At 66.7% G+C, this 25,398-nt stretch overlaps 2 protein-coding genes across 3 annotated transcripts; one reads left to right on the top strand and one right to left on the bottom strand.

Moving 5' to 3' along the window:
• The first annotated feature begins 1,008 nt into the window (after positions 1 to 1,008).
• On the top strand, positions 1,009 to 2,135 carry GJD3 (gap junction protein delta 3). The gene is made up of 2 exons (XM_066567069.1): positions 1,009 to 1,135; positions 1,427 to 2,135. Exon 2 carries the CDS (start codon positions 1,434 to 1,436, stop codon positions 2,133 to 2,135), a length of 702 nt encoding a protein of 233 aa, XP_066423166.1. The 5' UTR covers positions 1,009 to 1,135; positions 1,427 to 1,433.
• A 1,243-nt stretch (positions 2,136 to 3,378) lies between these two features.
• RARA (retinoic acid receptor alpha) lies at positions 3,379 to 25,366 on the bottom strand. 2 transcript variants are annotated; one of them, XM_066566797.1, is made up of 9 exons: positions 25,276 to 25,366; positions 18,213 to 18,508; positions 7,827 to 7,975; positions 7,581 to 7,722; positions 6,580 to 6,740; positions 6,317 to 6,493; positions 5,414 to 5,618; positions 5,087 to 5,245; positions 3,379 to 3,672 (listed from the first exon to the last, which is right to left on the bottom strand). In XM_066566797.1, exons 2-9 carry the CDS (start codon positions 18,388 to 18,390, stop codon positions 3,461 to 3,463), a joined length of 1,383 nt encoding a protein of 460 aa, XP_066422894.1. In that variant the 5' UTR covers positions 18,391 to 18,508; positions 25,276 to 25,366; the 3' UTR covers positions 3,379 to 3,460. The 2 variants fall into 2 exon arrangements, with proteins under 2 accessions (XP_066422894.1, XP_066422895.1); XM_066566798.1 differs by lacking the exons at positions 18,213 to 18,508; positions 25,276 to 25,366 and adding an exon at positions 12,878 to 13,001.
• Positions 25,367 to 25,398: the final 32 nt, after the last annotated feature.

Raw genomic sequence — 25,398 nt, 5'->3', positions numbered from 1 at the left:
TGGAAGTGTCCAATGCCAGGTTGGAACAGCCTGGTCCAGTGGAAGGTGTCCCTGCCTATGGAAGGGGATGGGACTGGATGAGCTCTAAGCTCCCTTCCCATCCAAACCATTCCATGATTCCATGAAAGCCCAGGGCCCCCCGTGCTATCGGTGCTTTGCTGGAACCCAGTCAAGTGTGGAAAGCTCTGTCAGATTTTCCACTGGCTCTGGAGAGCGTCTCCAGCACGTCCCCTCCACAGGCCGGGCTATTTACAGCTCCTCTTGCTGCACAACACCCATGACAGAGCCATGGGTGGGCTGTGGGGCTGCTCCCTGAGCTCTGGCATCACCCTCATGTGCATGGAGAGCTCTGGGAACACAGAGTGGAGCACAGAGTCCATACCAGGAGTTTCCCATCCCAAATCTTTGGATGGGATGCTGGGGATGTTGTTGGATGGGAGCTGGGCTCTGGGGCATCAGGCACTTGCCCACCCTGGCATTGCATGAGGGGGGTCTGAGGGTGACCTGTGCTGTCCTGAGCTCTGCTCCCTTTACTGGAAAGGGGATTTGAGGGCTCACCAAATGCTGCCAGCACTGGGCAAGGGCTGGCAGGAGCCCTGGCTGTGCCACACAGGATTTTGTAGGAATTACTCTACACGTGCCAGAGCTGGGGACAACCTGGGAAGATCCATGGGACCCTCAACAACCCTGGCACAGCGTCCTGGGGCAGAGAGGGCTGGTGCCAGCTGTGAGCATCCCCCAGGCACTGTAGGGCACGGGTGTACCCAGGCTCTGATGGATGCATCAGGGGGTGATGGGGGCGTCTTTTGGGGGCCGAGTGCTGTAGCCTGGGGACCCTGAGGCCCTGTGGGTTTGGGAAGGACAAAGTTTGGGGGCGTTTCTGCACTGGGGGGGGGCCACCACCTCTCTCTCAACCTGGGCAGGGCAGCTTTTGTCCTTGAGCCCCACCGGCAGCGCTGAGCCCTTCCCTCCCTCCAGGCGCCCCTGCGGGCGCTCTGTCCCTTTAAAAGGACTCCAGGCGTGGCTGTGGGACCATTATCCCATCCCAGCTGGACAAAGAGACCGGACAGTCCTGGACGGCCCTGGACAGCCGCTGCCAGCAGCGCTGGCACACCGTGGACCGCAGCCCACGCAGGTACGGGGCTCTTGTGGGGGGCCACAGCTCAGCCAGGCCGAGCTGGGCAGGGGGACCGGGGATGGGGAACCTGCTGGTCCTGCCCTGCTGGACCCATCCCTGGGGGAGCGAGTCCCGGGCACAGCGGGTGCTGGGGACACTCCTGGCAGTGCCTGGGCACCCTCCCGGGAGCGGGCACGCCATGGTGCCTTTGGGAATGGTGGGATGATGCAGAGCTGGAGGGGCCGTGCTGCCACCAGGGTCCGACCCGGCGGTCACTGCGTCCCCCCAGCGCTGACCCCGCTCCCGCAGCGCGGCCATGGGCGAGTGGGGCTTCCTGAGCTCGCTGCTGGACGCCGTGCAGGAGCACTCGCCCATGGTGGGCCGCTTCTGGCTGGTGGTGATGCTCCTGTTCCGCATCCTGGTCCTCGCCACCGTGGGCAGCGACGTCTTCGAGGACGAGCAGGAGGAGTTCGTGTGTAACACGCAGCAGCCGGGCTGCAAACCCGTGTGCTACGACGCCGCCTTCCCCATCTCCCACTATCGCTTCCTCGTCTTCCACGTCGTCGTGCTCTCGGCGCCCGCCGCTCTCTTCGTCATCTTCGCCGTGCACCAGGCGGCCAAGCCGGGGCGCGGGGGGGCTCCGGGTCAGCGCGCCCGCCGCCTCCAGCCCTTCTACGTGGGCAGCGTGGTGGCTCGGATCGCCGCCGAGCTGGGCTTCCTGCTGGGCCAGGCGCTGCTCTACGGCTTCAGGGTGCAGCCGCTCTTCGTGTGCCGCCGCCGGCCCTGCCCGCACCGCGTCGACTGCTTCGTCTCCCGCCCCACCGAGAAAACCGTCTTCATCCACTTCTACTTCGTGGTGGGACTGGTCTCGGCGCTGCTCAGCCTGGCCGAGCTCGCCCATCTCCTGCGCAAGGGGCCCCCGGCCCGGCCCGGCTGCTGCCACCGCCCGCAGGAGCGGGGCCCGGCTCCCGGGGGGGCTGCGGAGGGACCCCACCCGCGCGGGGACCTCACTGTGTGAGCTGGGATGAGCCGTGGCCGGTGTCAGCCCGGCGGTGCCAGCGCATCTCCCGGCCCCAGAGGGGTCTCGGCCCTCGCCGGGCCGGGCTGGGCCGTGCCCCGGTGCCCCCGGTGCCCCCCGGTTCCTGTTGTGGGCGGCGGACACAGGGCTCACCCGGCAGCTGCTGGAAAAAAAAAAAAAAAAAAAAACCGGACAAAAAGAAAATAAACAGGTCCCATGCCTGCGCAGTGGCAGGAACACCCCTGACCCCCCAGCCCGGCATGGGAGGGCCAGGGCTGCCCCCAAACCCTGTGCTGGGAGTGTCACAAATGCATCAGGGCTGGCCCCTGGCATAGAGGGACATGACTGCGGCCTCAGGGGTGGGAAGATCAGAGCTTTAGGGTACTGGGGGGGGACCCCAAAGGGTTCTGTCCCAGTCTTTGGGGATGACGAGACAGGGAGAGCAATATGGGGGGCCCTGGGCTGCCCTCCTGCAGCAAAGAACACCCCCCCTCAAAGAGGGCTTGGGGTGCCACAGCCTGATCATCTCCTCGCCACCCCGGCTCCCCCTCCTCCCCTGGTACCCGCACAAGAATAACGAGCCAGGCACTAGAATAAATAAACTTTATTCTGGAGCCAGCCCCCCCCCCCCGTCCCCCCTCCCCGTCCTCCCCGTGCCGGCAGGGCCGGGCCCCCCATCCCCGCGAGGCCGGGACTGGCACCACCCTGTGCCCCCCACAGTCCCCTCCCCGCCTGGGGGGCCGGGGCAGGGCCCGCCCGGTGCCCCCCGACTCTAAATCCACTAAAATCTCAACAACAACAACAAAAAAAAAAGGAATTTAATAATAATAAACCGTGTGCCCCCCCCCTCCCCACCCTCCCCCGGCAGCGCCCGCCGTGCCCCCTCCACCTGCACAGGCCTAAAAACCCCTCCAAACTTTTACAAAGGTTTTAAAACGTATTTATAGATATTTATAGATATTTATATATATATACTTTGCTTTCTTTTCTCTTTTAAATGACTCTGCTTCCTCGGCGTGCGGGGCTTGCCGGCCCCCCCCCTGCAGACGGCCGGGGCGGGGCGGGGGGGGGTGGCTCGGTGGTCGCGATCCCGTGGGTGCTGGTGCTGGTGGGGCCGGGGCGTCCCCGAGGTCCCCGCGCCCCTGAAATGTGACACAACCAACGCGCTGGGCCCGGGGCTGCTGCGGGGGAGATCCGCTCCGGCGGGGGCTGCCGAGGAGTCCGCCCCGGGGGGGGGGGGGGGGCTGCAGCCGGGCCGGGCCGGGCCGGGCGCGGGGGCTCCCCCCGGTGCCGGCGGCTCTGTCCTGGTGCGCGCCGGGCGCGGGTCACGGCGAGTGCGTGGCCGGGCTGCTGCGGTTGGAGCTGGGAGAAAGGCTGGGGCTGCAGCTGCCCGGGGGAGGGCCCAGGCTGCCCCCGCGGGGGCCGCCCGCCTGCCCCCCCAGCGTGTCCATGCCCTCCGAGTTCTCCAGCATCTCCTGGATGAGCGGCGGCATCGAGCCCGGGATCTCCATCTTCAGCGTGATCACCCGCTCGGCGCCTGCGGGAGGGTCAGGGTCAGCAGGGGGCTGCCACAAAGTGGCACTCACAGAACTGGCAAGCTGAAAGTGGCACCCCCAAATGGAAGCCAAAAAAACCCCACAAAATGGCACACAAAAACTGGAACTCCCCTCAAATGAGCACCCAAAAGCTGGCACCCAAAAAATGGCATGCCCAAAACAGCCCCCTGAAAGTGGCACCCTCAAGTGGTACCCAATAAAACCCCAAAACGGCACCACCAAAATGGCACACTAAAAAATGGCACACTAAAACTGGCATCCCTCCAAATGGGTGCCCAAAAGCTGGCACCCAAAAAAATGGCACGCCCAAAACAGCCCCCTGAAAGTGGCACCCTCAAGTGGTACTCAATAAAACCCCAAAACGACACCACCAAAATGGCACACTAAAAAATGGCACAATAAAACTGGCATCCCTCCAAATGGGTGCGCAAAAACTGGCAGCCAAAAAATGGTACCCAAAAAAACAGCACCCTGAAAGTGGCACCCCCAAATGGTACACAAAAAAAACCCAAAATGGCACACTAAAACTGGCACCCCCCCCAAATGGGTGCCCAAAAACTGGCAGCCAAAAAATGGTGCCCAAAAAAACAGCACCCTGAAAGTGGCACCCTCAAATGGTAACCAAAGAAACTCCAAAATGGCATGCCCAAAAGGCACCCAAAACCACCCGAAATCTGGCCAAAAAAAAAAAACCCACAAAATGGCACACTAAAACTGGCACTCCCCCAAATGGGCATCCAAAAACTGGCACCCTGAAAATGGCACACCCAAAACAGCACCCTGAAAGTGGGCCCCCCCAAATGGTACCCAAAAAATAAAACAAACTGGCACCCTCAAAAGGCACCCAAAAAAGATCAAATGGCACTGCCAAAATGGCACCCTGAAACTGGCACCCCCAAATGGTACCCAAAAAAACCTCAAAATGGCACCACCAAAATGGCATCCTGAAACTGGCACCCCCCAAATGGTACCCAAAAAAGTCTCAAAATGGCACCACCAAAATGGCACACTAAAACTGGCACCCCTCCAAATGGGCACCCAAAAACTGGCACCCTGAAAATGGCATGCCCAAAACCGCATCCTGAAAGTCACCCCAAAAAACCCAAAATTGCACCACCAAAAGGCACCCAAAAGAACCCCAAATTGCACCATCAAAATGGCATCCAAAAAGTGACACTGCCAAAACAGCAGCCTGAAAGCATCACCCTCAAACAGACACCCCCAGCTTTGCTTCTCCCTGGGCACTGAGGACAAGGGACATGGTCACATCTCCAGCATCCCTGGAAGATGCAGTGCTGGGTGTGTCCTTCATCCCCTCTGGAGGATGCTGAGTGACCCGGACCCCCCATTGTCCCCTGGATTTTCCCTCAGGACCCAAAGCCGCAGGAGCCTCACCCTTGGCGCTGATGCTGCGCAGGTCTGTGATCTTCATGAGCATCTTGGGGAACATGTGGGGCTTGTTGGGCCTCCTCTTCCTCACGTAGATCTTCAGTGCCTCCAGCAGTGGCTCCTGCAGCTTGTCCACCTTGTCAGGCTGCTCCAGGTCCTGGCGGTCTGGGGAGGGGGCACACAGTGGTTGAGGGGAACAGCACATCCTGTGGATTCCCAGCTCCCACCGCTTGGGCTTCATTTGGGATCTCCTTGCTCAGCCATTGCGGGGAGCACGACCAGGCTGAACCAGGGGCCCGCGGGCACTGGGCAGGTGCCCATCCCTGCACCCACCTCCGCAGATGAGGCAGATGGCACTGAGCAGCCCCGTCTCGGCGTCGTCCATCTCCAGCGGCAGCAGTTGGTTGGCGAAGGCGAACACCAGGTCGGTGAGGGGCCCGAACCCCGCGTTGTGCATCTGCGTGCGGTTCAGCGTCAGCCCGTCCGAGAAGGTCATGGTGTCCTGCTCCGGCGTGTAGCGCGTGCAGATCCGCAGGATCTGGTGTGGACAGAGGGCGGGGAGCTCAGCCTGGTGTCCCCTCCTTATCCCTGTCCCCATCCCTGTCCCCGTGTGTGTGGGAACTCAGTGCATCCCTCTGGGTGTCCAGAGTTGCCAAGGACCCCACCGGGGGGCTCAGAGACCCTGGCACGCAGCCCAGAACACCTGGGGATTTGATTTTGACCCCTGGAGCAAGTTGCCAGCTTTGTATGAGGACCTGAAAGTCACAGAGGTTTGAATGGTGTAATAATAAAATTATCACAGGGTGGAAATGTAGATTTTAGGATTTTTGGTATGGGGGTTATGGGGACAAGATAGAGAAACTTGGGCGTGTCCAGCCTTTCTTCTTCTTCTTCTTGTTCTCCATTTTCTGTAGTGATGTTGGCACTTTGGGATTGGTTTAGAGTAGAAGTGCACTGTCTGGCATGGGTGATAGATATTGGGAATTAAGTGTAGATATGTTGTACATGGTTTGTGGTGCAGAGGGACAACACCGCCTCGGGGGTGGTCAGAGTGCCTGTGGCTGCCCTGCTGAGCAGATCTCAGCTGGGCAGAAAGAAAATTTTATAGATAAGAATTGATAAACAACCTCAAGACTGAAAACTGAAGAGTCCACACTCGTTCTTCAGCTGAAGCAGAGACACCCTGCACATCCCGGGGCAGCAATTCACAACCAACAACCTGAGACCCGTGCTCACCAGGATGTCGAGGCAGGCGGCTTTGAGGAGGGTGATCTGGTCAGCGATGGTGAGCGTGGTGAAGCCGGGGAGCTGCTTGGCAAACTCCACCGTCTTGATGATGCACTTGGTGGACAACTCGCTGAACTTGTCCCACAGGTCGATGTCCAGGGACACGCGCTGCTCCGAGCTGTTGTTCTGTGGCGGGAGGTGGGGGATGAGGGCACATGGGGGGTGCCACCCTCCCCAGCCCCCCAGGACCCCCCAGACCCTGTGACACTCACCGTAGTGTATTTGCCGAGCTGGCAGAGCGCGGGGAAGGTCTCCTGGTGGGCTTTGCGCACCTTCTCGATGAGCTCCTCCACCTCAGGTGTGATGATGTAGCTCTCCGAGCACTCCGGCTTGGGCACGTCCTTCTTCTTCTTGTTCCGGTCATTGCGGACGGCTGCAGGAATGGCAGGGTCAGTGTCACCTGGCCCCGGTGCCGCCCAGCCCCTGCTCTGCCCCTCAGGGCAGGATGGGGACTTGCCACCAGCAATGGGCTCAGCTGTAGAGACAACTCCATCAGCCCCACAGATTCCTTTACACAACCCCCCAAGTCCTTAGGGGTACAGTTAGACCCTGCACCCTTGGGGGGCCCACACTCCTTGCCAAGAGGACGGTGCTCTGCAAAGCAACACATCAGAGAGGGACCCTGGGGACAGAGAATGGCAGCTGAGCCACCACGCTGGGTAAAGGGCACGGGAGGGACCCTGGGGGTGGCAGCTGGGAAGGGGGGAACAGCTGGGAGGATCCCCAGCCCTGCAGGGATCAGCCTCTGTAGGCTGAGAGAACCAGGACCCCTCTCAGGTTCAGGGTGAACCCTTGGGATGCTGAACCCCTCTGGCAGCTCCTGGCCCCCCAGGCTCTGCCAGCTCCTCCCAGGGGTCCCGGTCCCCCAGGGGTTGGCAGATGGGGCAGGACTCAGCTGTGCCTCAGCAGCCCTATCCCCCCAAGCACCACCGTGGGGGCACAGCCGGGCACCATGACAACTGCCAGCAGAGCAGGGAGGCCTCCTCAGCGTCATTTATCTCTGACATTATCAATCACATGTTGCCCGGGCAACTGCCAGGCTGTGACACAATCCCAGGGGGTCCCCATCCCCCTTGAGCCTTGCTGGGCACACAGTGAGGGCTGCTGGGATGGCCCAGCACACCCAGAACCCCCTGATGAGGACACCAAGCACGGTGTCCCCTTCATCCCTGCTCTTCATCCCTTCCCCATCCCCATCCCCATCCCCACTCACACTCCTTGGACATTCCGACTTCGAAGCACTTCTGGAGCCGGCAGTACTGGCACCGGTTGCGTGTCACCTTGTTGATGATGCAGTTCTTGTCCCGGTGGCACGTGTACACCATGTTCTTCTGGATGCTGCGGCGGAAGAAGCCCTGGGGACCCCGCACGGCCCCGTCAGCGCCCGCCACAGGGACCCCGAGCGCCCCGAGGAGCCCGGGGAGCCCTGGTGGGATTCAGGGCTGGTGGCAGCGCTCACCTTGCAGCCCTCACAGGCGCTGACCCCATAGTGGTACCCCGAGGACTTGTCCTGGCACACGAAGCAGGGCTTGTAGATGCGGGGCAGGGGTGGGGGCGAGGGGGGGCTGGGCACGATCTCCTCCGAGCTGGTGCTCTGCGTCTCCACGGCTGTGGGGAAGGGGAAACACTCAAAACACGGAGACCCCCGGGCAGGGAGCCCCCCCATCCTGCACCCCAGCTCCAGGGGTCCCGGCAGCCCCAGCCCAGCACTGCCCAGCCCGGCCCTAGCGCCAGGTCGAGCGGGGCCAGCGGGGAGAGGACGCGTGCTGGGAAGATGCAACGTGACATTTCCAGGTCACAGAGACGATGTGGAATTCAGGCAGACAAAAAAAAAAAAAAAAAAAAAAAAAAACAACCAAAGAAAAGAAAAGGGCCAGGATCCCAGGAGCCCCCAGCCCAAGCAGCACTGCCAGTGGATGAGGGGATGGAGGGTGCAGGGCCAGCCTGGCGCTGGTGCCACATACTCAGTCACACGTGTGGGCACACGTACAGTGTGACACTGCACATACAGGGTGACCCCCACAGCCCCAGGGTCACCCACCACCCCCAGCCAAAGCATGGCCCCCCAGAAGGGGACAGGCACAGTGGCACCCAGCTGGCACCCCGAGGTCCCCCATTGGAGGACATCCCCAAGGGCAGTGCCACCTTTGTCCCTGTAACAAGCACAGGGGACAGGCCCTGACAGCACAGGGGACACAGCCAGTACAGCCCTGCACCCCAAATCATCGAATATCCCACTCATGGAATATGCCTGTTCCCCTCCTGCACCCCAAAACCTGGAGGGGTGTGCCTCTTGCACCCCAGAAGCACCCCCATCCCCTGCAGGATGTGCCCAAGTCCCCCAGGTCAAGCCTTGGCCCTGTTCGGGCAGGGAGGGGTTCAGTGCACTTGGGGTTCACCCCTGGAGCTGGGGGGACTCAGAACAGTTGGGGTGCACCCCTGGCACGGAGGGGGGGCTCAGCACGGTCAGGGTGCACCCCTGGAGCTGGGGAGGGGCTCAGCACAGTTGGGGTGCAGCCCCAGCGTGGGGCACAGCCAGGCAGGGGTTAAACGCTCCCCGGCTGCTCCGGGATGTTTGCGAATGTTTTTCTGCAGCAGAGCCAAGCGAACCAGTCAAACAGGATATTAAAGGCCAGGCCCGGCGGGGGAGCCTGGGCCCCCCCCTGCCCCGCCGGCCCCTGCACCCCAAAAAGGGCCCCAGGGCCGCCAGAGCCCCCCCGGGGCCGGGGAGCTGCGGGGAGCCCCGGCCGGGGACACCCGGACCCGAGAAGGGGCCCCAGCAGAGTGGGGGGGCTTGGGGGTGAGGGGTGGGGGTCCCCAGGGCGGCAGTGCCACGGGACCCTCGCCAAAGGGCACAGGATGGGGCCAGGGAGGGGACAACAGGACAAAGCCAGCCCTGACGCTTGTCCCCAGGTGCCAACGGGGCCAGGGAAAGTGCGAGGTGTGACAGGAGCGTGTGGGGCAGGGTGGGGAGTACCTGGGGTGGGATAGGAGTGTGTGGGGTGGGATGTGGGTGTGTGGGGAGGGATGTGGGTGTGTGGAGTGGGATATGGGTGTGTGGGGTGGGATGTGAATGTATGGGGTGGGATGGGAATGTATGGGGTGGGATATGAGTGTGTGGGGCACTGGGGGAATGTGTGAGGTGGGATCTGAGGGCACGGAGGTGATGGTGCAGGGTGGGATATGAGAGTGTGGGGTAAGATATGAGTGTGTAGGGTGGGATATGAGCATGTAGGGTGGGATATGAGTGTGTGGGGTGGATATGAGTGTGTAGGGTGGGATATGAGTGTGTGGGGTGGATATGAGTGTGTAGGGTGGGATATGAGTGTGTGGGGTGGATACGAGTGTGTGGGGCACCGGGGGAATGTGTGAGGTGGGATCTGAGGGCACGGAGGTGATGGTGCAGGGTGGGATATGAGAGTGTAGAGCAGTGGGGGAGTGTGCAAGGAAGGAAATGAGCGTGCAAGGCGGGATACAAGCGTGTGTGGGGGGCTGGGAGGGTGCAGGGTGGGACTCAGGGCTGCGAGGTGGGATGTGGGTGTGCGGGGTGGGATACCAGGGTGCGGGTGGGACGCGGGCGCGGGGGCGAGCGCCGGGCAGAGCTCCCGGGCTGAATAAATCACCGCTGCCACTCGAGGGAGCGGAGCCATTAAAGTGACTGAGAGAACGTCGTCTATAATTTATCGCCTCTTTTATATAATTTAAGAACTTCCTCGTGGAGAGCTGCACTCACAAAACGCGGATTTGACAAGATTTTGATGTGCTGGATGCGGAGGGGGGGAGGGGACCCGGCTCCCTCGGCGTCCCTGCGCTGGCAGAGCTGCACCAGCACCCCCGGGAATCCCCTGCCACCGCCGTCACCAGCCCGGTGCCACCGCGGAGGGGACACGGACACAGCCGCCAGCCCGGCCAGCTCCCCAGGAGCCCCCCTCATGGCAGCATCGGGCCTGGCTGGGCACAGAGCAGCACCCAAAGGCGCTGAGCGGGGCAGGATGGGTGCCAGCCTGGGTGCCGGGGTGCAGCCGGGGACACGGCGGACCCCAATGCCCAGGCTCAGCCCGCAGCAGGGAGGACCCCGCTGTCCCCCCCGGCCGAGGCAGCGCAGCCCGGCTCCAGCTGCAGACCAGATGCTGCGGCTCCGCCAGATCCCGGGTGAACGCCGAACGCGCCGCCCCCGCCCGCGGCCCCGCCGGCTGCTTCCTGCCCGCGCCGGGGGACCCCGGGGCACCCCGACACCCGCACCCCCGCCCTGGCGTGGGAAAGCGCCTGCGGGGACACCCCGTGTGCCAGGGCCCGAGGGGACACCGGCCCCCGCGCCGCCACCACCCCGCCGTGGCTCCGGGACACAGCCCGGCCGGTGGAGCGGAGCGGGGAGGATGAGGATGGGGGGGATCAGAGGGGGAAACCCAGGCGGGGGTCACCGGGGGTCCCCGCAGGGCGGTGCGGTGCAGGGCCGTGCCAGGGGTCACAGCCCCCCGCACAGGAGGGTGGAGGCCCACCCAGGGCTTCCCTGCGGATGAGAATCCCACGTGCCCCGAATTCCTGCGCCTCTGCAGGAGAAAGGGGAGGGAGAGGGGGAGGGAAGAGGGCGCCGGGAACCCAGAGCCGTGGGGTGCCCGGACCGGCCGGGGGAACCGCCTGGTCCCCACGGGCATCCTGCCCAGGACCCCGTGTCTGCCCCCTGCCAGCACCAAGGGTCCGGCGTCCCCAAAACCCCGACACACCCACAGCTTTCACAAGGCCACGTGAGGCCACCCTGTGCCCGGCAGGGGGGTGCCATGCACAATCCTGCCCCACGTACCCCTCTCACACGCCCAGAGCACTCCAAAAACCCCCAACGGCTCACGGCTCCACAGGGGCAGGGGGCTCCCACTGTCTCGGTGGGCTCCTACAACATTTCCCACCACCCTCAGGAGCTGCCTCGTGCCTCTGTTTCCCCATGGTGGCAGCCCCACTCCTCTCCGGGGGCGTGGGTGGGCTCCCCGTGCCCCCCGAGCAGCTCTGGCTCCTTTGCCAACACAACACACCCCGCCGGGCAGGGCAGTGCCACGCTGGGCCAGCTGCCAGCACCACGGGGCCAGCGGGCACAGCCGCAGCTGGCTCTGAGGAAACTGAGGCACGGCACGGCACGGCTGAGCCCTGCCCGGGCTGGCACCCCCGGGCTGGGGAGACACGGGCACCTCGAGTGACGTCGGGAGCGGGGCACGGAGCCAGGGAATGCCGCCAGCGCCCACACGCTCGCCAGGTCATGGTCACCGTGACCAGAGCCCCGAGGTGCCCCAGCCAGGGCAGGGGACGCACGGCCAGCAGCGCTGCGACCCACAGGGAGCCCCCGCAGGACTGGGGGGCACAGAGAAGGGACAATATCCCCCAGCGACCCTGCTCAGAGACAGAGCCGGGGGGGGCAGCGCTAAGGGTGGCACTGGAGCTGGGGACCCCCGTGCCCACCCTGCCCCAGCGAGGCCTCGGGGGGCAGCCCCCACCCGTCGCAGAGGCAGCGGGAGCCCCCGCATGTCCCCAGCGCAGACAAAGGCCCCGCGGCCGCGCTCGGTGCCAGCGCAAAGGTCGAGCGGCCCCGAGACAATGAGGGGAGCGACACCGGGGGTCCGCGGCCGCGCAGCCTTTGCACAGCGGGCACCCCGCCATGGGCCTCCACCAGGGACCCCCGCCCTTAGCGGGGTGAAAGTCCCGCAGAACCCGGCAGGACCTTCCCTGGGCCGTGGTGGTGCCCCTGGGTGCCAGGACAGCACAGCTGGGACAGGAGACTCCTCCAGCCCCCCCCCCCCCAAACCTCCCTCGCCCCCACACCGTGGGCACAAACCGCAGCACGGCTCCACATCCCCGAGGGGAAACAGCTCCCAGGCCGGCCGGCGCTCGGACCGCGCTGCCCGTGCCCCCCGCTGCCCATCCCGGTGTCCTCATGCCCTCCGTGCCCCCCCTGCACAGGGCACCGGGCCGTGACCCCTCCAGGGACACGGGGCAGGGTCCCTCCACCGGGAACAGGGCTGGCCCGGCCCCACATCCACCCCCTGCCCAGGGGGACCCCCCGATCTGCGGCAGGGTGGGGGCCCAGGCTGGGGCTCCCCCGCGCCTGGGCAGCAGCGGCGGCTCCGTCTGTAGTTAATTGGATTTTCCCGGAGCCTTTATCAGGAGAGAGCGAAATTCCCGGCGGAGCCGGCGCTGCCCGGACCCCGCTGCGGGAAGCGGGGGGCGAGAGGCGACCCCGCTGCCCCCCTTCACCGAGCTCGGCCCCGACTGCCCCCGAAATAGGGCAGGGGGTGTTTAAAGAGCCGGTGCCTTCTGCGCATGGAGCGGGTGGGGAGGAGGCTGAGGGGGCTGAGCCCCGCACTCTTCCAGGACCTGCACTCAGCTCAGCCCCCCGCCCACGGCCCCCGCACCCCGCACCATCCCCGCAGCCCCCCCCACCCCCGCCCGGGTTTCGGGGCCGCTCTGCCCGGCCCGATGCGACGGACGGGCGGCCCCGTCCGCCCCCGGTGCGCAGGTACCTACAGCGGCCGGAGCTGCTCCACGGCGGGGGGCGGCGGGGGGGGCAGCCCCGGGGGCCCGGCCCGTAGAAATCCATGCGGAGGAAGGGGCCGGGGGGCAGCCCCGCCACCGCCGCGCCCTCGTACATGGCCCCGGGGCGGCGGGGGCGGCTCCCCCGGCCGGGGCGGCCCCGGGCGGTCAGTGCCCCCCCCCGCGCCCCCGGGGCGCCCCGCGCCGCGCTGCCATCGCCCCGCGGAGCGGCCCCGCCGCTCGCTCCGCGCCCGAGCGGCGGGAGGAGGAGAAGGAGGAGGAGGAAGAGGAGGAGGAGGAGGCGGGGGGAGGGGAGGAAGGCGCAGCCCCGCCGGCTCTGCGGCTTCGCCAGCCCCGGTCCCTCCCGGCACCCGCCGCCTCCCCGCGCTTAACCCGCTCCGCGCCGCGGGGCCGCACCGGCACCCGCAGGAGAGGGGGCACGGACACCGGGCACGGACACCGGGAACGGACACCGGGCAGGGACACGGGGCACGGACACGCGGGGGGCGCACGGACATGCCGGGGACGGGCACGGACACGCAGGAGAGAAATGGACACGCTGGGGGGAGGGGGGGGGGGGGCACGGACACGAACATGCGGGAGGGGGGCACAGATACCGAGAGGGACACAGACATGCAGGGAGGTAACAGACATGGTGGTGACACGGACACGCAGCAGGACACGGCGGAGAGAAATGGGCACACGGGGACACGCAGGGGAACACGGACATGCAGAGGGACGCGGACACGCGGGGGCAGTGCCAGGCAGGAGCGAAACGGGGAGGGGCTCAAGGCGGGGCTGGGGGGCCCGGGGGTTGCCCGGCGGAGATGACGGGGCCCTGGGGGTCCCGGGGGGGTCCCGGAGGCTGCCCGGCGGCCGCAGCTCATTTGCCTAATGGGATGCGGGTGAACTGCGGGTGAACCCGCGGGAAGGGCTCACCTCGGCCTGACCCTCCGGCCCCCCCCCGGGGGGGGGTGTGGGTGGGTCTGTGTACATGCATGTGCACGTGTGTTCATGCATGTTCCCAGTGCATCACGCGTGTCTGCATCCCTGCTGCAGCAGGGCCATGTGTGCTCCTGCTGCACAGACACCCGGGGAGGTGTGTGTGCCTGCACAGGGCAGCCTGTGTGTGCACACGTGTGTGCATTTGTCCTGCACACACACACACACACACACATGTGAGTGTGTGACACCGTGTCCCACCAAGCACGGGAGCAGCTGAGAACATGAACACACGAGTGTGTGTGCACAGCTCACTGTATTTATCTGTGTGTGCATGCACACGTGTGTGTGCTGGCGTGTCACCCCTGCAGGGCACAGAACCCTGTGCCACCACTCCCCTTCACACAAGGCCCTGCTGAAGCTGACACCACAAACCCGGGGAGCCTGAGCGGTGACAGCGGGGACGGTCACACACCAAGGACAGGCCCTGGGGGTGCCACTTCCCTCTGCAGTGGTGATCTCTGCTGCACAGCAGGCACACCCACGCTGCCCCGGCCCCAGCTGCCCAGCTCAGGCTGCCCTGGAGGGAGAGGAGCCCCACTGAGCCCCCAGCTGGGCCCTGCCATGGGCAGGAGGAGCACAGGCGTGTGCATGGCTGGGAGGGTGCGGGCACTGCCACACACATCTGTGTGTCTGTGTGTCTGTGTGTGTGTGTCTGTGTGTGTGTCTGTGTGTGTGTGCATGTGTGGCTGTGTATGTGTGGCTTTCTCTGTGTGTGTGGCTGTACATGTGTGGCTTTCTCTGTGTGTGTGGCTGTGCACGTGTATGGCTGTACATGTGTGGCTATCTCTGCGTGTGTGGCTGCACATGTGTGGCTGAACATGTGTGGCTGTACATGAGTGTGTGGTTGTGCACATTGTGGCTGTACATGTGTGCCTGTACATGTCTGGCTGTGCACACGCATGGCTGTCCCTGTGTGTGTGGCTGTCCATGTGTGTGTGACTGTCCCTGTGTGTGTGGCTGTACATGTGTGGCTGCTCCATGTGTGTGGCTGTACACGCATGTCCGTGTGTTCGTGCGGGGCTGCGCAGCGCGGCAGCAGCGCCTGTTTAAATAATAATGGCAAGTCGGGGCTTTGCTTAGCCAGCAGGTTTCGAACAAAAGCCCAGCGCTGCTCCAACTTCCTGCAGCGAACATGACAAATGTCTGCTCTGACTCATTTACCAGCGCTGGAAAGAATGTGGCTGCGATGGAGGGGACGGAGGGGACGGAGGGGACGGCGCAGGGGACGCGGGCGGTGGCACCGCGCGGCCGGGCCGTGCCGGAGGCCGCCCCGATGGGCAGCGCTTCCCATCCCGCATCGCTTCCTGCACCGCTTCCCGCATCCCTTCCCGTCCCGCATCCCCTCCCGTCCCGCGTCGGCGGCAACAGGAAGAAACAGAGATTATTAAAAAAAAAAAAAAAAACAAAACCAAAAACACAAAGTCTTAATTCCAGAGCCAAGAGGAACTGGGCGAGGGGACACCCCGCACGTAAATCCCGCAGTGTGAGGGGGACAGGCACACCCCACCCTGAGCCACATCCCACCAGCAGCCTGGGGACACGAAAACGGGGCCCATCCCTCAACATCCCCAGCCCCGCATCCTCCTGGCCGATGCTCGGGGGGACAGAGCTGCCTCCAAAAGGCTGATGCAAACCCAACCCACCCTACAGCCGCCCATGGGGACCCCATGGAGGACCCCCCTGTGCCGGAGGGGACGGCTTTGGGATGGCTGGGTCACAGTCCCCACGGACAGGGATGCCCGGGGCCCCCACACGAACCCCCCATCCCCTCCTCCACCGCCGACGCCGGCACCTCGGGGCCCCGCAGCCCCCCCCGGGCCCCGCAGCCCCCCTCTCGCCCGCCCACTTCAAAAGACCCCATTTATCCCCTTCAGCCGCTTTTGAGCCCGGCGAATTCCCGGCTGGAGCAGGCGGCTCCCCCCCGGCCCCTGACAGTGATAGAGAACCTCCGCCTAATGGGCTTTCCCAGGCCGGGGGCCCAGCGCCTCATCAATCTTCCCCGGGCAGGGATGGGGGGGCCGGGGGGGTCCCCAGCACCACCGCACCCCGCGGGGCTCCCCCGGCCACTGCCCTGAGCGGGGCCTCCCGGCCCCCCCCCGCCGCCCCCGGCCTGCAGGGAGCACGTTTTGCTCATTAATTTTTAAAAATTAATTAATTACGGGGCGCTGCGGGGGAGCGGCTGCGGCGCGAGGAAACCGGAGCCAGCGGGTTGGGTGACAGGCCAGCCCGGAGCGGGGGCCCTGTCCCGGCAGCGGGGCCAGGGGGGCTGGGCTGGGGTCCCGCAGCCAGGCCTGGGAATCAGGGCGAGGGAGCCCCTCAGGGACCCCCCAGACACGGCACGGGCCAGGGGAGGGGACCTCAGGGACAGGCAGGCGCCACAGAGCCCCCAGGGATGGGGATGAGGGCACAGGCGTGACCCGGCAGTGCCACGTGTGCCAACATGGGGTACACACCTGGCACAGGACACGGGGCATGCTGCTCTGTGTGTGTCAGCAACACAGAGACACTGAGGGCCATGTGACACACGTGTGCATGCACACACAAGGACAGAGGGCACTGACACACACACACACACACACACACGTGTGACACATGTGTGCACACCCTGCACAGCCCCAGGCGTGCACACACGGGCACAGAGGGCACTGACACACACAGACACACCTGTGACACACGTGTGTGCACACAGCCCCAGGCGTGCACACACGGGCACAGAGGGCACTGGCACACACAGCCACACCTGTGACACATATGTGTGTGCACACATAGGCACAGAGAGCACTGGTACACACACATAGGCACACCTGTGACACACATGTATGTGCACACACAGCCCCAGGCATGCACACACGGGCACAGAGGGCACTGGCACACACACACACAGCTCCACGCTGCCCGCAGAGGGCACACGGAGGGCGTGTGTCCCACACGTGCCCACACGCTGCTCCCAGCCCACCCCATCCCCATCTCGGCCCCCACGGACCCGCTGGGCTGCCCAGTCCAGCCCCGAATCCCGGGAGGGGCAGCTGCACCCCCAGGAGGGCCCAGCCCGGGGCCGCGCAGCTGCAGCACATCTGGAGAGGGCGGGACACATGGAGAGGAGGGGGCGGTGGCACCGGCCCCCCGCAGGCGGGACACAGACACGGGCACCTCCCTGCGCCAGCAGTGGCACCACAGGACACCCCAAAACTGCAGCACCGACCCGAACAGGGCACCCACCAGCTGCGAGGGGGGAAGGGGGGCAACACATGGTGCCCCCACCCCCTGCATTGCTCGGGCAGCCAGCAGGGAAGGCCAAGGGGAAACTGAGGCACGATTCCCCAGCTGCCTCAGGACACCCTCCAGCCGTGCCCGCGGCCCTGTCCTCAGTGTCAGGGAAGGGGGGGACACAGGCGGCCCCCCCAGCCTGTTCCCACACGCCCGGAATGGCCCCAGAGCCAGCGCGGGGGAGTGGCCCCACCCGCCGACACCCAGTCGCTGAACTGGTCCCACTGGGTCCCACCGCCGCCGGGGCGGCTCCGGCGGGGGACAGCACCCAGGGCCGGCCCTGCCCGGACCTGCACCGGCCCCCGGGGCCAAGGACGGGCCGGGGGGGGGCCCGCCACACCCCGAGCCACGGGGTTCTCCCCGGCAGCGGGCGCCGCAGGGCACTCATGCCGCAGGGAGCAGGCACCGGGTGAGAAGAGGTCCGGCAGCCACCCCACGGCGTCCAGGGAAACTGAGGCACGCTGAGGGGTGCTGGTTTGGGGGGATCCCGGGTGGGAGCCCACCTCCAGAGGCTCCCAGCTGCCGTCATGGCAGGCAGTGATTACCGGGGCCGTGATGGACGAGCCTGTCACGGGGAAATGGAATCGGGAGCAGCGGTGATGATGATTGTCTTCATCACCTTCATCACCTCCCCCATGGCAGCCCCACCACCGGCGAACAAAGAGCCACCGTGGGGACACAGCACCCACAGGGTGGTCACAGTGAGGGACAGGAACACCCTAGCCAGGGTCTGCAGGCCATTAATAACCAGCCTCTAACGAAGGTGGCTGCAATTAATGGCACAACCCCACCAGGACCATGGTCTACTCCCTGCCTCAATTTCCCCAGCAGCAGCACTCACAGGGAAACACAGAGAAAAGCACCATGGAGCCCTCAAAATCAGCTCCCCACAGGTGTGGCTGGGAGGAGGGAGACCCTCCCTCACCAGTGCCACTGCCCCAGGGACACATTATGGACCCCACACCCCATACTGGGGACAGAACCTGGCCCAGAAGGGTCCCCACAAACCCCCCCAGCACTGGGTGTGCCCCCAGCCCCCCCAGAGCTCTGTACTCACTGGCAGGTGATGGGGTGCTGTATCCACTGACGGGAAGCTGGTGCTGGATGCCAGCCAGGGTGCTGGGTGGCGAGAGCCCCCCCAGCATGTGTGGGAAGAAGAAGGCGTAGGGGGGCACGGGGTAGCCATTGAGGTGCCCCCCACCCGGCGTGGGGCAGGAGCTGCTGTTGCTGGCCATGGTGGGCTCTCTGCTGCGGGGGGCTCTCAGGTGTGGGGTCCTGGGGGCCAGCAGAGCATGGGGCCCGTGGCTGCCCTGCTGCCGGGCTCTCCTCACAGCTGGCGCTGCTCCTGTGGTGCTGCAGGGGAACAGAGAGGGGCATTAGCACAGGGGCTGTGACCACTGACCCCCCACACCCACCCACCAGCAGCGCCGTGCCTCAGTTTCCCCAGCCACACATCCCCTCCCGGCCCCAGGAGGGCGCAGCCAGCCGGGCCTGGGGCTCTGTGCGGGATTAACGCCGATCCCCCGATTAACGACACCGGGACGGCGGCACCGGCAGGCGCAGCTCACTAATCCCAGCTTAGCTGGCTGGGGGGGGACGGGGGGACGGCGTGGGGACGGCCTGGGGACACTGCAGCCCCACAGGGCACCCCCTCCAGCCAAAGGCCACACCATGATCCCAAACCTGCTCTGCCATGCCCCCATGGGACACGGGGCACGCAGCAGAGCCTGGGGGCAGCAGCCCCTGCCCCAGCCTGGGGGGCTGCAGGGCAGCTGGGGACGGGGAGGGGGGGCACACGGGCACACTGGGGTCCCCTGAGGACAGCGGCTCTGCTCCGGGCTGGCTCTGCCGTCACGGCCACGCTCCCATTCCGGCTGCGCTCCCCCATCCCTGCGCAGATCCCGAGGGGGCTCAGGGACCCGGCCTCATGGGGAGGGGGCTCAGCCCCCCAGGACCAGCACCGGTGGGCTCTGCCGGCCTCAGGGCTGGGCTGTGCCCGTCGTGACACAGCCCCGTGCCATGTGCCATGTGCCATGCTGTGTCCCCACCGGCACGGACCCCTGTCCCGGCCGGCCGGGGGGCGGTGGGAAGGGGGGCGCGGGGCTTTCACAATCCCGGGCTGGCTGTTTATTTAAGTGCTGGCGCGGGGCCCGGCGGGGGCTGTTTATTTGCCGAGAGTGCTGGCTCCCGGCCCCGCGGAGGCGGAAAAGGTTCCAGAGGAACAAGGCTGGGCCGCCCGGCAAGGCGCTGGGGAGGGGCCGGGATGGGCATGGCCCTGCCCGCCCCCCCAGAACACAGCTGGGTGCACCCACTACAGGCAGGACCCCCTGTTCTTCTAACTCACATCAGCACCCACTGACCCAGTGGGAAGCACCCATGGGGACACCGATGGTGCTGTCACCCTGGGGTGGGCACCCGTGAGTGGCTGGGTGAGGGTCACAGCCCCCCCCCCCAGCACCCCAGTGAGTGTGGGATTCCCACAGGCATTGCCAGGGCACGGTGCCGGGCGCCAGCTCAGCATCGTCCCGAGGACAGCCCTTGCCTGGGCTCCACACATGGCACTGCAGGGAGCCTGGCCTGCACTGTGGGGCACTGCCCACGGCCCCCCCCCCGGCCAGGCCGTGGCCCCCGACTGTGCTGGCCGGGGGGAGCCAGGGGAGGGAGGCGCGGGAAGAACTGTTTATGTTTGCCGGTGCCAAGTGCTCGCCGGGCACCGCGCCAGCCGTGCCGGGGCCCAATTGCTCAACCCGCTCAGGCCCCCCCACACTCTGCTGGCCAGCCAGGGACCGAGCCAGGCCAACGCCGCTGGCCTGGTCACCCCAGCGACCCCCCTTCCCAGGGCTCCACACCATCAAAAGTGGCCAGGAGGGTCCAGGGATCATGGCCAGCCTTGGTGCCATGGGTGCTGACGGGCAGGAGGAGCTGCTGCCCAGAGGAGCTCCCCTGGGACCATGTTCTGCCACAGCCCCCAGCACACAGCTGCTCCCCAGCTGGGGGATCGTGGGCATCCCAAATGGGGGTCCTGGCTGTCCCAAATGGGGGTCCTGGCTGTTCTGACCAAGCTGCATTCTCAGAGCCCCCCCGGGTGAGCAGTGTGGGGCCAGGGGCTGTGCAGCCCCCTCGGCAGGGCCCATGCTCACCCGCCCCAACGCCTTTTCCTCCAGTCCCTGCAGGAGCTGGACGAGGCCCGGAGCTTCCTGGAATCCAGCGCCTCATTCCAGCCCCGTGGAAAACGTTGCTGCGGGGCCCGGGCCAAATGCAGCCACGAGGAACCTCCCACCCAGGCCGGGGGTGGCCCCCGGGAGCGGATGGACAGACGTACGGACACACAGATCAGACCATTCCAAGGGCCAGCAGCAGTGGGGCTGGTGGGGGACATAATTTGGGGGGCCATGGCTGGGGCTGGGGGGACACAGCTGGGGTGGGACATGGCTGCTCAAGCCACCATCCCGCTGTGACCCCAAAGAGAGCACAAAGCCCTCTGCAAAAACGTGTGCACACCCAGACACACCAGGCAGCACTGGCACAGTCCCATGAGAGACCCCTTCCAAAAAGGCAGCCCCCCATTGTGACCCCCCCCAAGGTGGGTTCAGCACCCACAGCCACGTCCAGCACCAACCACAGAGCAACCAGGGTCCCACACCACAACACCCCCTCCCCAGTGCCCACCCCAGCCAGCCACACCTCCAGCCCACCCTGACACGCCCCAAAACCCCCGGAGCAGGCAGCACCCAAAACACCCCCAAACCCAGCTGTGCTTCCTGTCGGGGCACAGGGTGATGGCAGCAGCAGCGCCCGGATGTGACACGCCGTGAGCAGGGGCACCGCCCTGGCACCCCCGGCAGCAGGGGGCAGCGGGCACAGGGGTGTTTGGGGGTGCCTGGGCAGAGGGCAGCGACCCAGCCCTTCCTGTCACGCCGGCGGGCACCGTGCTCCCGGCCGCAGCTTCCCCTTGCCACTCTCGATTCCCAGGCGGACAGGTTTCAGTTCAGTCCCGGCCCAGTCGTCACAGCCCATCGCCCCAGACTCTCTCACCCTGCTCCCCTGCCACCCCAGAGTCTGTCACCCCACCGACGCATCACCCCACTGCCTACCGACCCCGCTGAGCTGCCACCCCAGCCCCTTGTCCCCGCTGCCATGGCAGGGTTCACCACCGCAGCATCCCGCGCTCCCCAAACCTGGCAGCAGCCGCCGTGTGCGTCCCCCACCCTGACCAGCACGGGCGCTGGGGACCCTCCCTGTGCCAGGCTGTCCCCGTGGTGTGTGGGCACACAGCGGGGTTGCCGTGCTGAGGCACGGGGGCACAGGATGGCAGCCTCCGGGCAGGGCAGGAAGCGCCTGCGGAGCCACTGCGGTTGCAGCTTGCGGTTTCCTCGCTGGCAGCAGAGCCAGCCCGGGGTGGCCTCGCACGCGAGGCCAAGGACCTGGCTGCCCCCGTTGCCCCCCGCCACCATCGGCCCCTCCCCGGGCAAGCCAGCAGGGTTTGGAGGTTGTGCAGGCGTGGTGAGGTGCCCCCCTGACAGGGCTGCTGAGAGAGACCCTCTCCCGTATCCCCAAAGCTCTCCACGGTGAGTCACCGTCACGTTTCTCACGTCCCCGGGCAGGCGTGAATCATGCCCAGCCTGCGGCACGGCCGGAGCCAAAGGCACACACTCGGCCAGCCAGCGTGTGCCGGGGTTCAGGCTGCTGGGAACAGCAATCTGAGGATGCTGAGAGCAGTGCAGACCCCAGGACCTACATCCTACTCCTCAGGGCCAGCAGCCGACCCAGGGGCTTGCTCAGCCCCACTGCAAGTCCCTGGGCAGCACTGGATTTCCAGCATCCCAACACCAACTGCAAGATACACTGAGCCACCATGGCTCCCCCAGCACAGACACAGGGCCAGGGACACCACACTGGCCCATGGGGACACTGTCCACGCTGGCCTCCCCAACCCATGGAGGCACATGGGCACCCTTGGGAGTCGCCACTGGCCCTGCAGTGTGGGTCCTCACCCCAGCACCCCACATCTCGCTGCTGCCAGGAGCCACAAACTGAAATTCCACCTGTTGCGGCCGGGCCGACTCCGGTTACGCCGGGAACGCGCCGCTCCGGTTACACCTCCCGCACCCACCACCAGACACGCCATTCTTCTGTGGGAACAGGTGCCCCAGCCCCCGCCACGGCCCCTGGCATGGCCACAGCTGTGCCACAGCACCACCGGCACCGCTCCGGCCTGGCTGCACCGTGGGTGCCTTGAGAGGAGCAGGCCAGTCCCAAAGGTGCCATGGTGTCCCCGCCAGCATGACCCACCAGCCCCTCACACTGCGGGGACAGCACCCTGGGGACACACACACCCACTCACCCCGGCCTGCCCATGAAGGGGACATCCCCAGGTACAGCCCAATCCCCACCCTGCATCCCAATCCCAGGATGAAAGCAGGAACACACAGGCCCAGGGTTCACAGCCCTGGACTGTCACATCCCTGGGGCCCCAGAGTGTCCCATCCCAGGGGTCCTGGAGTGTCCTATCCCAGGGGTCCTGGAGTGCCCCATCCCTGGGGCCTGGAGCTCCCCATCCCAGGGATCCCCGAGCGCCCCATCCTAGGGGGGTCCTGGAGTGCCCCATCCCAGGGCTCCCTGAGCTCCCCATCCCACGGGGGTCCTGGAGTGCCCCATCCCCAAGCTCCCGGAGCGCCCCATCCCCGTTCCCCAGGGGCTCCCGGGAAGCAGGGGGATGGTGCCCCAGCAGCCACTCGCGGCAGTCCCGGTTGTTTTTAGCCGAGGCTGCGGCGGCAGCCGGCGCCCTGGGAATGGCGTGCCGGGAACAGCGCGGCCCCAGACAGCCCTCGCTGGCTCGGCGACAGCCGGCAGACAAGTGCAGCTGGCACGGGGCCGCTCGGGACACGGCGCGGGGGGACCCGGCGGGCAGGCGGCTGCGCGACACCCCTGGACACCGGGATTTGGTGGCACCGTGCCCCCAGCCTGGGCAGGCTCCCGGGAGCGGAGCCCTGATGTACCTGGGGGGGACAAACCGCTCCGCCGTGACCCACCGCGTCGTGCCCGGGCTGGCTGCGGGCGGGCAGGCGGCCGTGCGCCGCTGCCACGTCCCCTTGCCATGTCCCTTGTCACTGCCCGGCTCAGCGGGGACAGCGGAGGGGACAGCGGAGGCCACGGCGGGCGCACGAGGCCCCTCGCCGGGCCCTGCCACGAGCCACCCCCCGCTAAGCCGCCTCCAGCCGCAGGGAGATTAACCCATTTTCCGTAATCAGCACATGTGTCACCGCAGATATGATCGCACACCCCCCCTCCACACTCGCTGCACCCCCCCCACCCGGGGCTGGCGCTGCCAGGGGTGCCCCACGGCACGGGGCACCTTGAGGCTCCAGGCACGCACTGCAGGGCACTCGCGGCTCCTCCAACCTTGAGGTGCTGCAGCAGCGCCCCAAAAAGGGCTGGGGAACCCCAGAGCTCAGGCACCTTCTTTGTGGCAGTACCGCCATCGGCGCTGGATGGTGCCAGGACAGTGGCTCAGGGCACGGCGGCTCAGGGCACGCGCGGCCAAATGTGGCACGTTGTCACACCAGAACCTCCTGGATATAAATAGATGCAGAGCGGCGGGATGGTGAATCCCAGCGCCGCAGGGCAGGCGGTGGCGGTGGCACAGCCGTCCCCAGGCTCTGTGGCCGCGACGCTGTTCCTGCCACAAGGAGCGAGCGCGGGGACACGGAGGATGTATGAGGGACAGCTGAGCGAAGCCAGGTGTCCCTGTGGGATGGAGCAGCCGCAGGCACCACCAGGCAGCTCCGGATGAGGCGCAGGGCAGTGCCCTGCTCCTGTCATCCCGCTGTCGGTGTCACAGTGTCACCTGGGAGGGCTGCGAGCAATGGGCAAAGGGGCCTGACACCCACCAGGGCACCCACGGGCAACCCTGGTGTGAGCACCCGCGGGAGCAGGCGCATCCTCGAGCCGCAGCAAGGTCACCCCCAAGGGCAGGGTGGGGGCCCACGGGTGACATATGGCCCGGGAGCAGTGGCCGCGGGGCCCCTAAGCCACCGAGCCGTCACCCGCTAATCCCGGCGCGGGGACGCGGCGGGTGCTGCACCCGCAGCCAGCAGCCGGTGCCCGCCCGGCTCCCCGGAGCGGGGGGACCGCCTTGGAGAACCCCCGTGTCCCCCCCAGCACCCGCCGCGCTGCGGGGCGGCCCCTGCCACCAACGAGGTCAAAGGTCAGAGGCACAGATTTGGGGGACAGACGCACAGATTTGAGGGACAGACGCACAGATTTGTCCCCGCACCGGCCCGCCCCAACCTGGGGCGCTGCTCCCCGTCCCCGGGGGGTCCCCCCTCTATCGCGATCGAACACCCGGGGGACTGCACCCCCCAAGCCCCCACCCCGCCCAGAGCTCCGCCGCCCCCAGCCCGGCCCCGGGCAGCTGCTGCGGGAGGGAGGCAGCGGCCGACGGTCCCTTCCCCGGCCCCGCCGCCCCCCGCCCGGCTCCCCCGGGCCCCCCCGCCCGCCGCCGCCCTGTCAGCCGCGCAGAGCGATGGCTTCCTCCGCCCGCCGGCCAGGAAACGGCGCAGACGCCGCTCCCGCCCCCCGGCCCCCGGCGCCCCCCGCGCTCCCGGCCCCGCTCCCCCGCCGGGCCCTGGCCCCGCCGCACCCCGAAAAGGGGAAGCGGCCCCGGCCCCCCCCGCCCCGGGAAGGTGGGGGCAATGTGGCTGCGCGCACCGGCGGCCCAGGGGAGCCCGGTAATCCCGGGCTGGTGTCCCCAGCACCGCGCTCTGTGGCGGTCGGCCGGTCGCCGGTGGGGTGGAGAGGTTGGCGGAGCGTCCCCGGAGCCCGCCCCGGGGTGGGGGGGCAGCGCTGCCGCCCGGGAGCGCCCGGGCAGTCGGTACCGGGAGAGGGAACTCCGGCACCCCCAAGCCCAGTGTAGGAGGCAGAGGTCGAAGCCGCGATCTCGAAGCTGCTGCGGCCCCGGTGCTCTCGGCAGCCGCAGCCCGGCGGAGTCCCTCCCCCGCTGCGGGAACCTCGGGATCACCCGTTACCGGAGGGGGATCCCCAGAGGCGGTACCGGAGCCGCACCAAGACCCTCCTTCCCAACCCCGCTCCCACGGGCAGATCCAGAGCCCCCTCATTACCTGCTCACGGAGACTCCAACACCGAAATCCTTAAACCCGGGGAGTTCCCGGTGGTGGCTGCATGGCGGCGGCACCGGGAAGGAGCGGGGGGGAAGGGGCGGGGGGGGGGGGTTCGCCCCGGCT

Source organism: Molothrus aeneus, chromosome 28, assembly GCF_037042795.1.
Source record: "Molothrus aeneus isolate 106 chromosome 28, BPBGC_Maene_1.0, whole genome shotgun sequence".
NCBI classification, from domain to species: Eukaryota; Metazoa; Chordata; class Aves; order Passeriformes; family Icteridae; genus Molothrus; species Molothrus aeneus.
Note: the sequence above shows the minus strand (reverse complement) of the source record. Positions and strands in the feature narration are given on the sequence as shown.

Coding starts and splice junctions, on each gene's coding strand:
- GJD3 (XM_066567069.1), top strand. CDS start 1,434: ATGGGCGAGTGGGGCTTCCTGAGCTCGCTGCTGGACGCCGTGCAGGAG.
- RARA (XM_066566797.1), bottom strand. CDS start 18,390: ATGGCCAGCAACAGCAGCTCCTGCCCCACGCCGGGTGGGGGGCACCTC. Junction 6,741..7,580: donor AGTCGGAATGTCCAAGGAGT/GTGAGTGGGGAT, acceptor CCATTCCTGCAG/CCGTCCGCAATGACCGGAAC. Junction 6,494..6,579: donor AGCTCGGCAAATACACTACG/GTGAGTGTCACA, acceptor CTCCCGCCACAG/AACAACAGCTCGGAGCAGCG.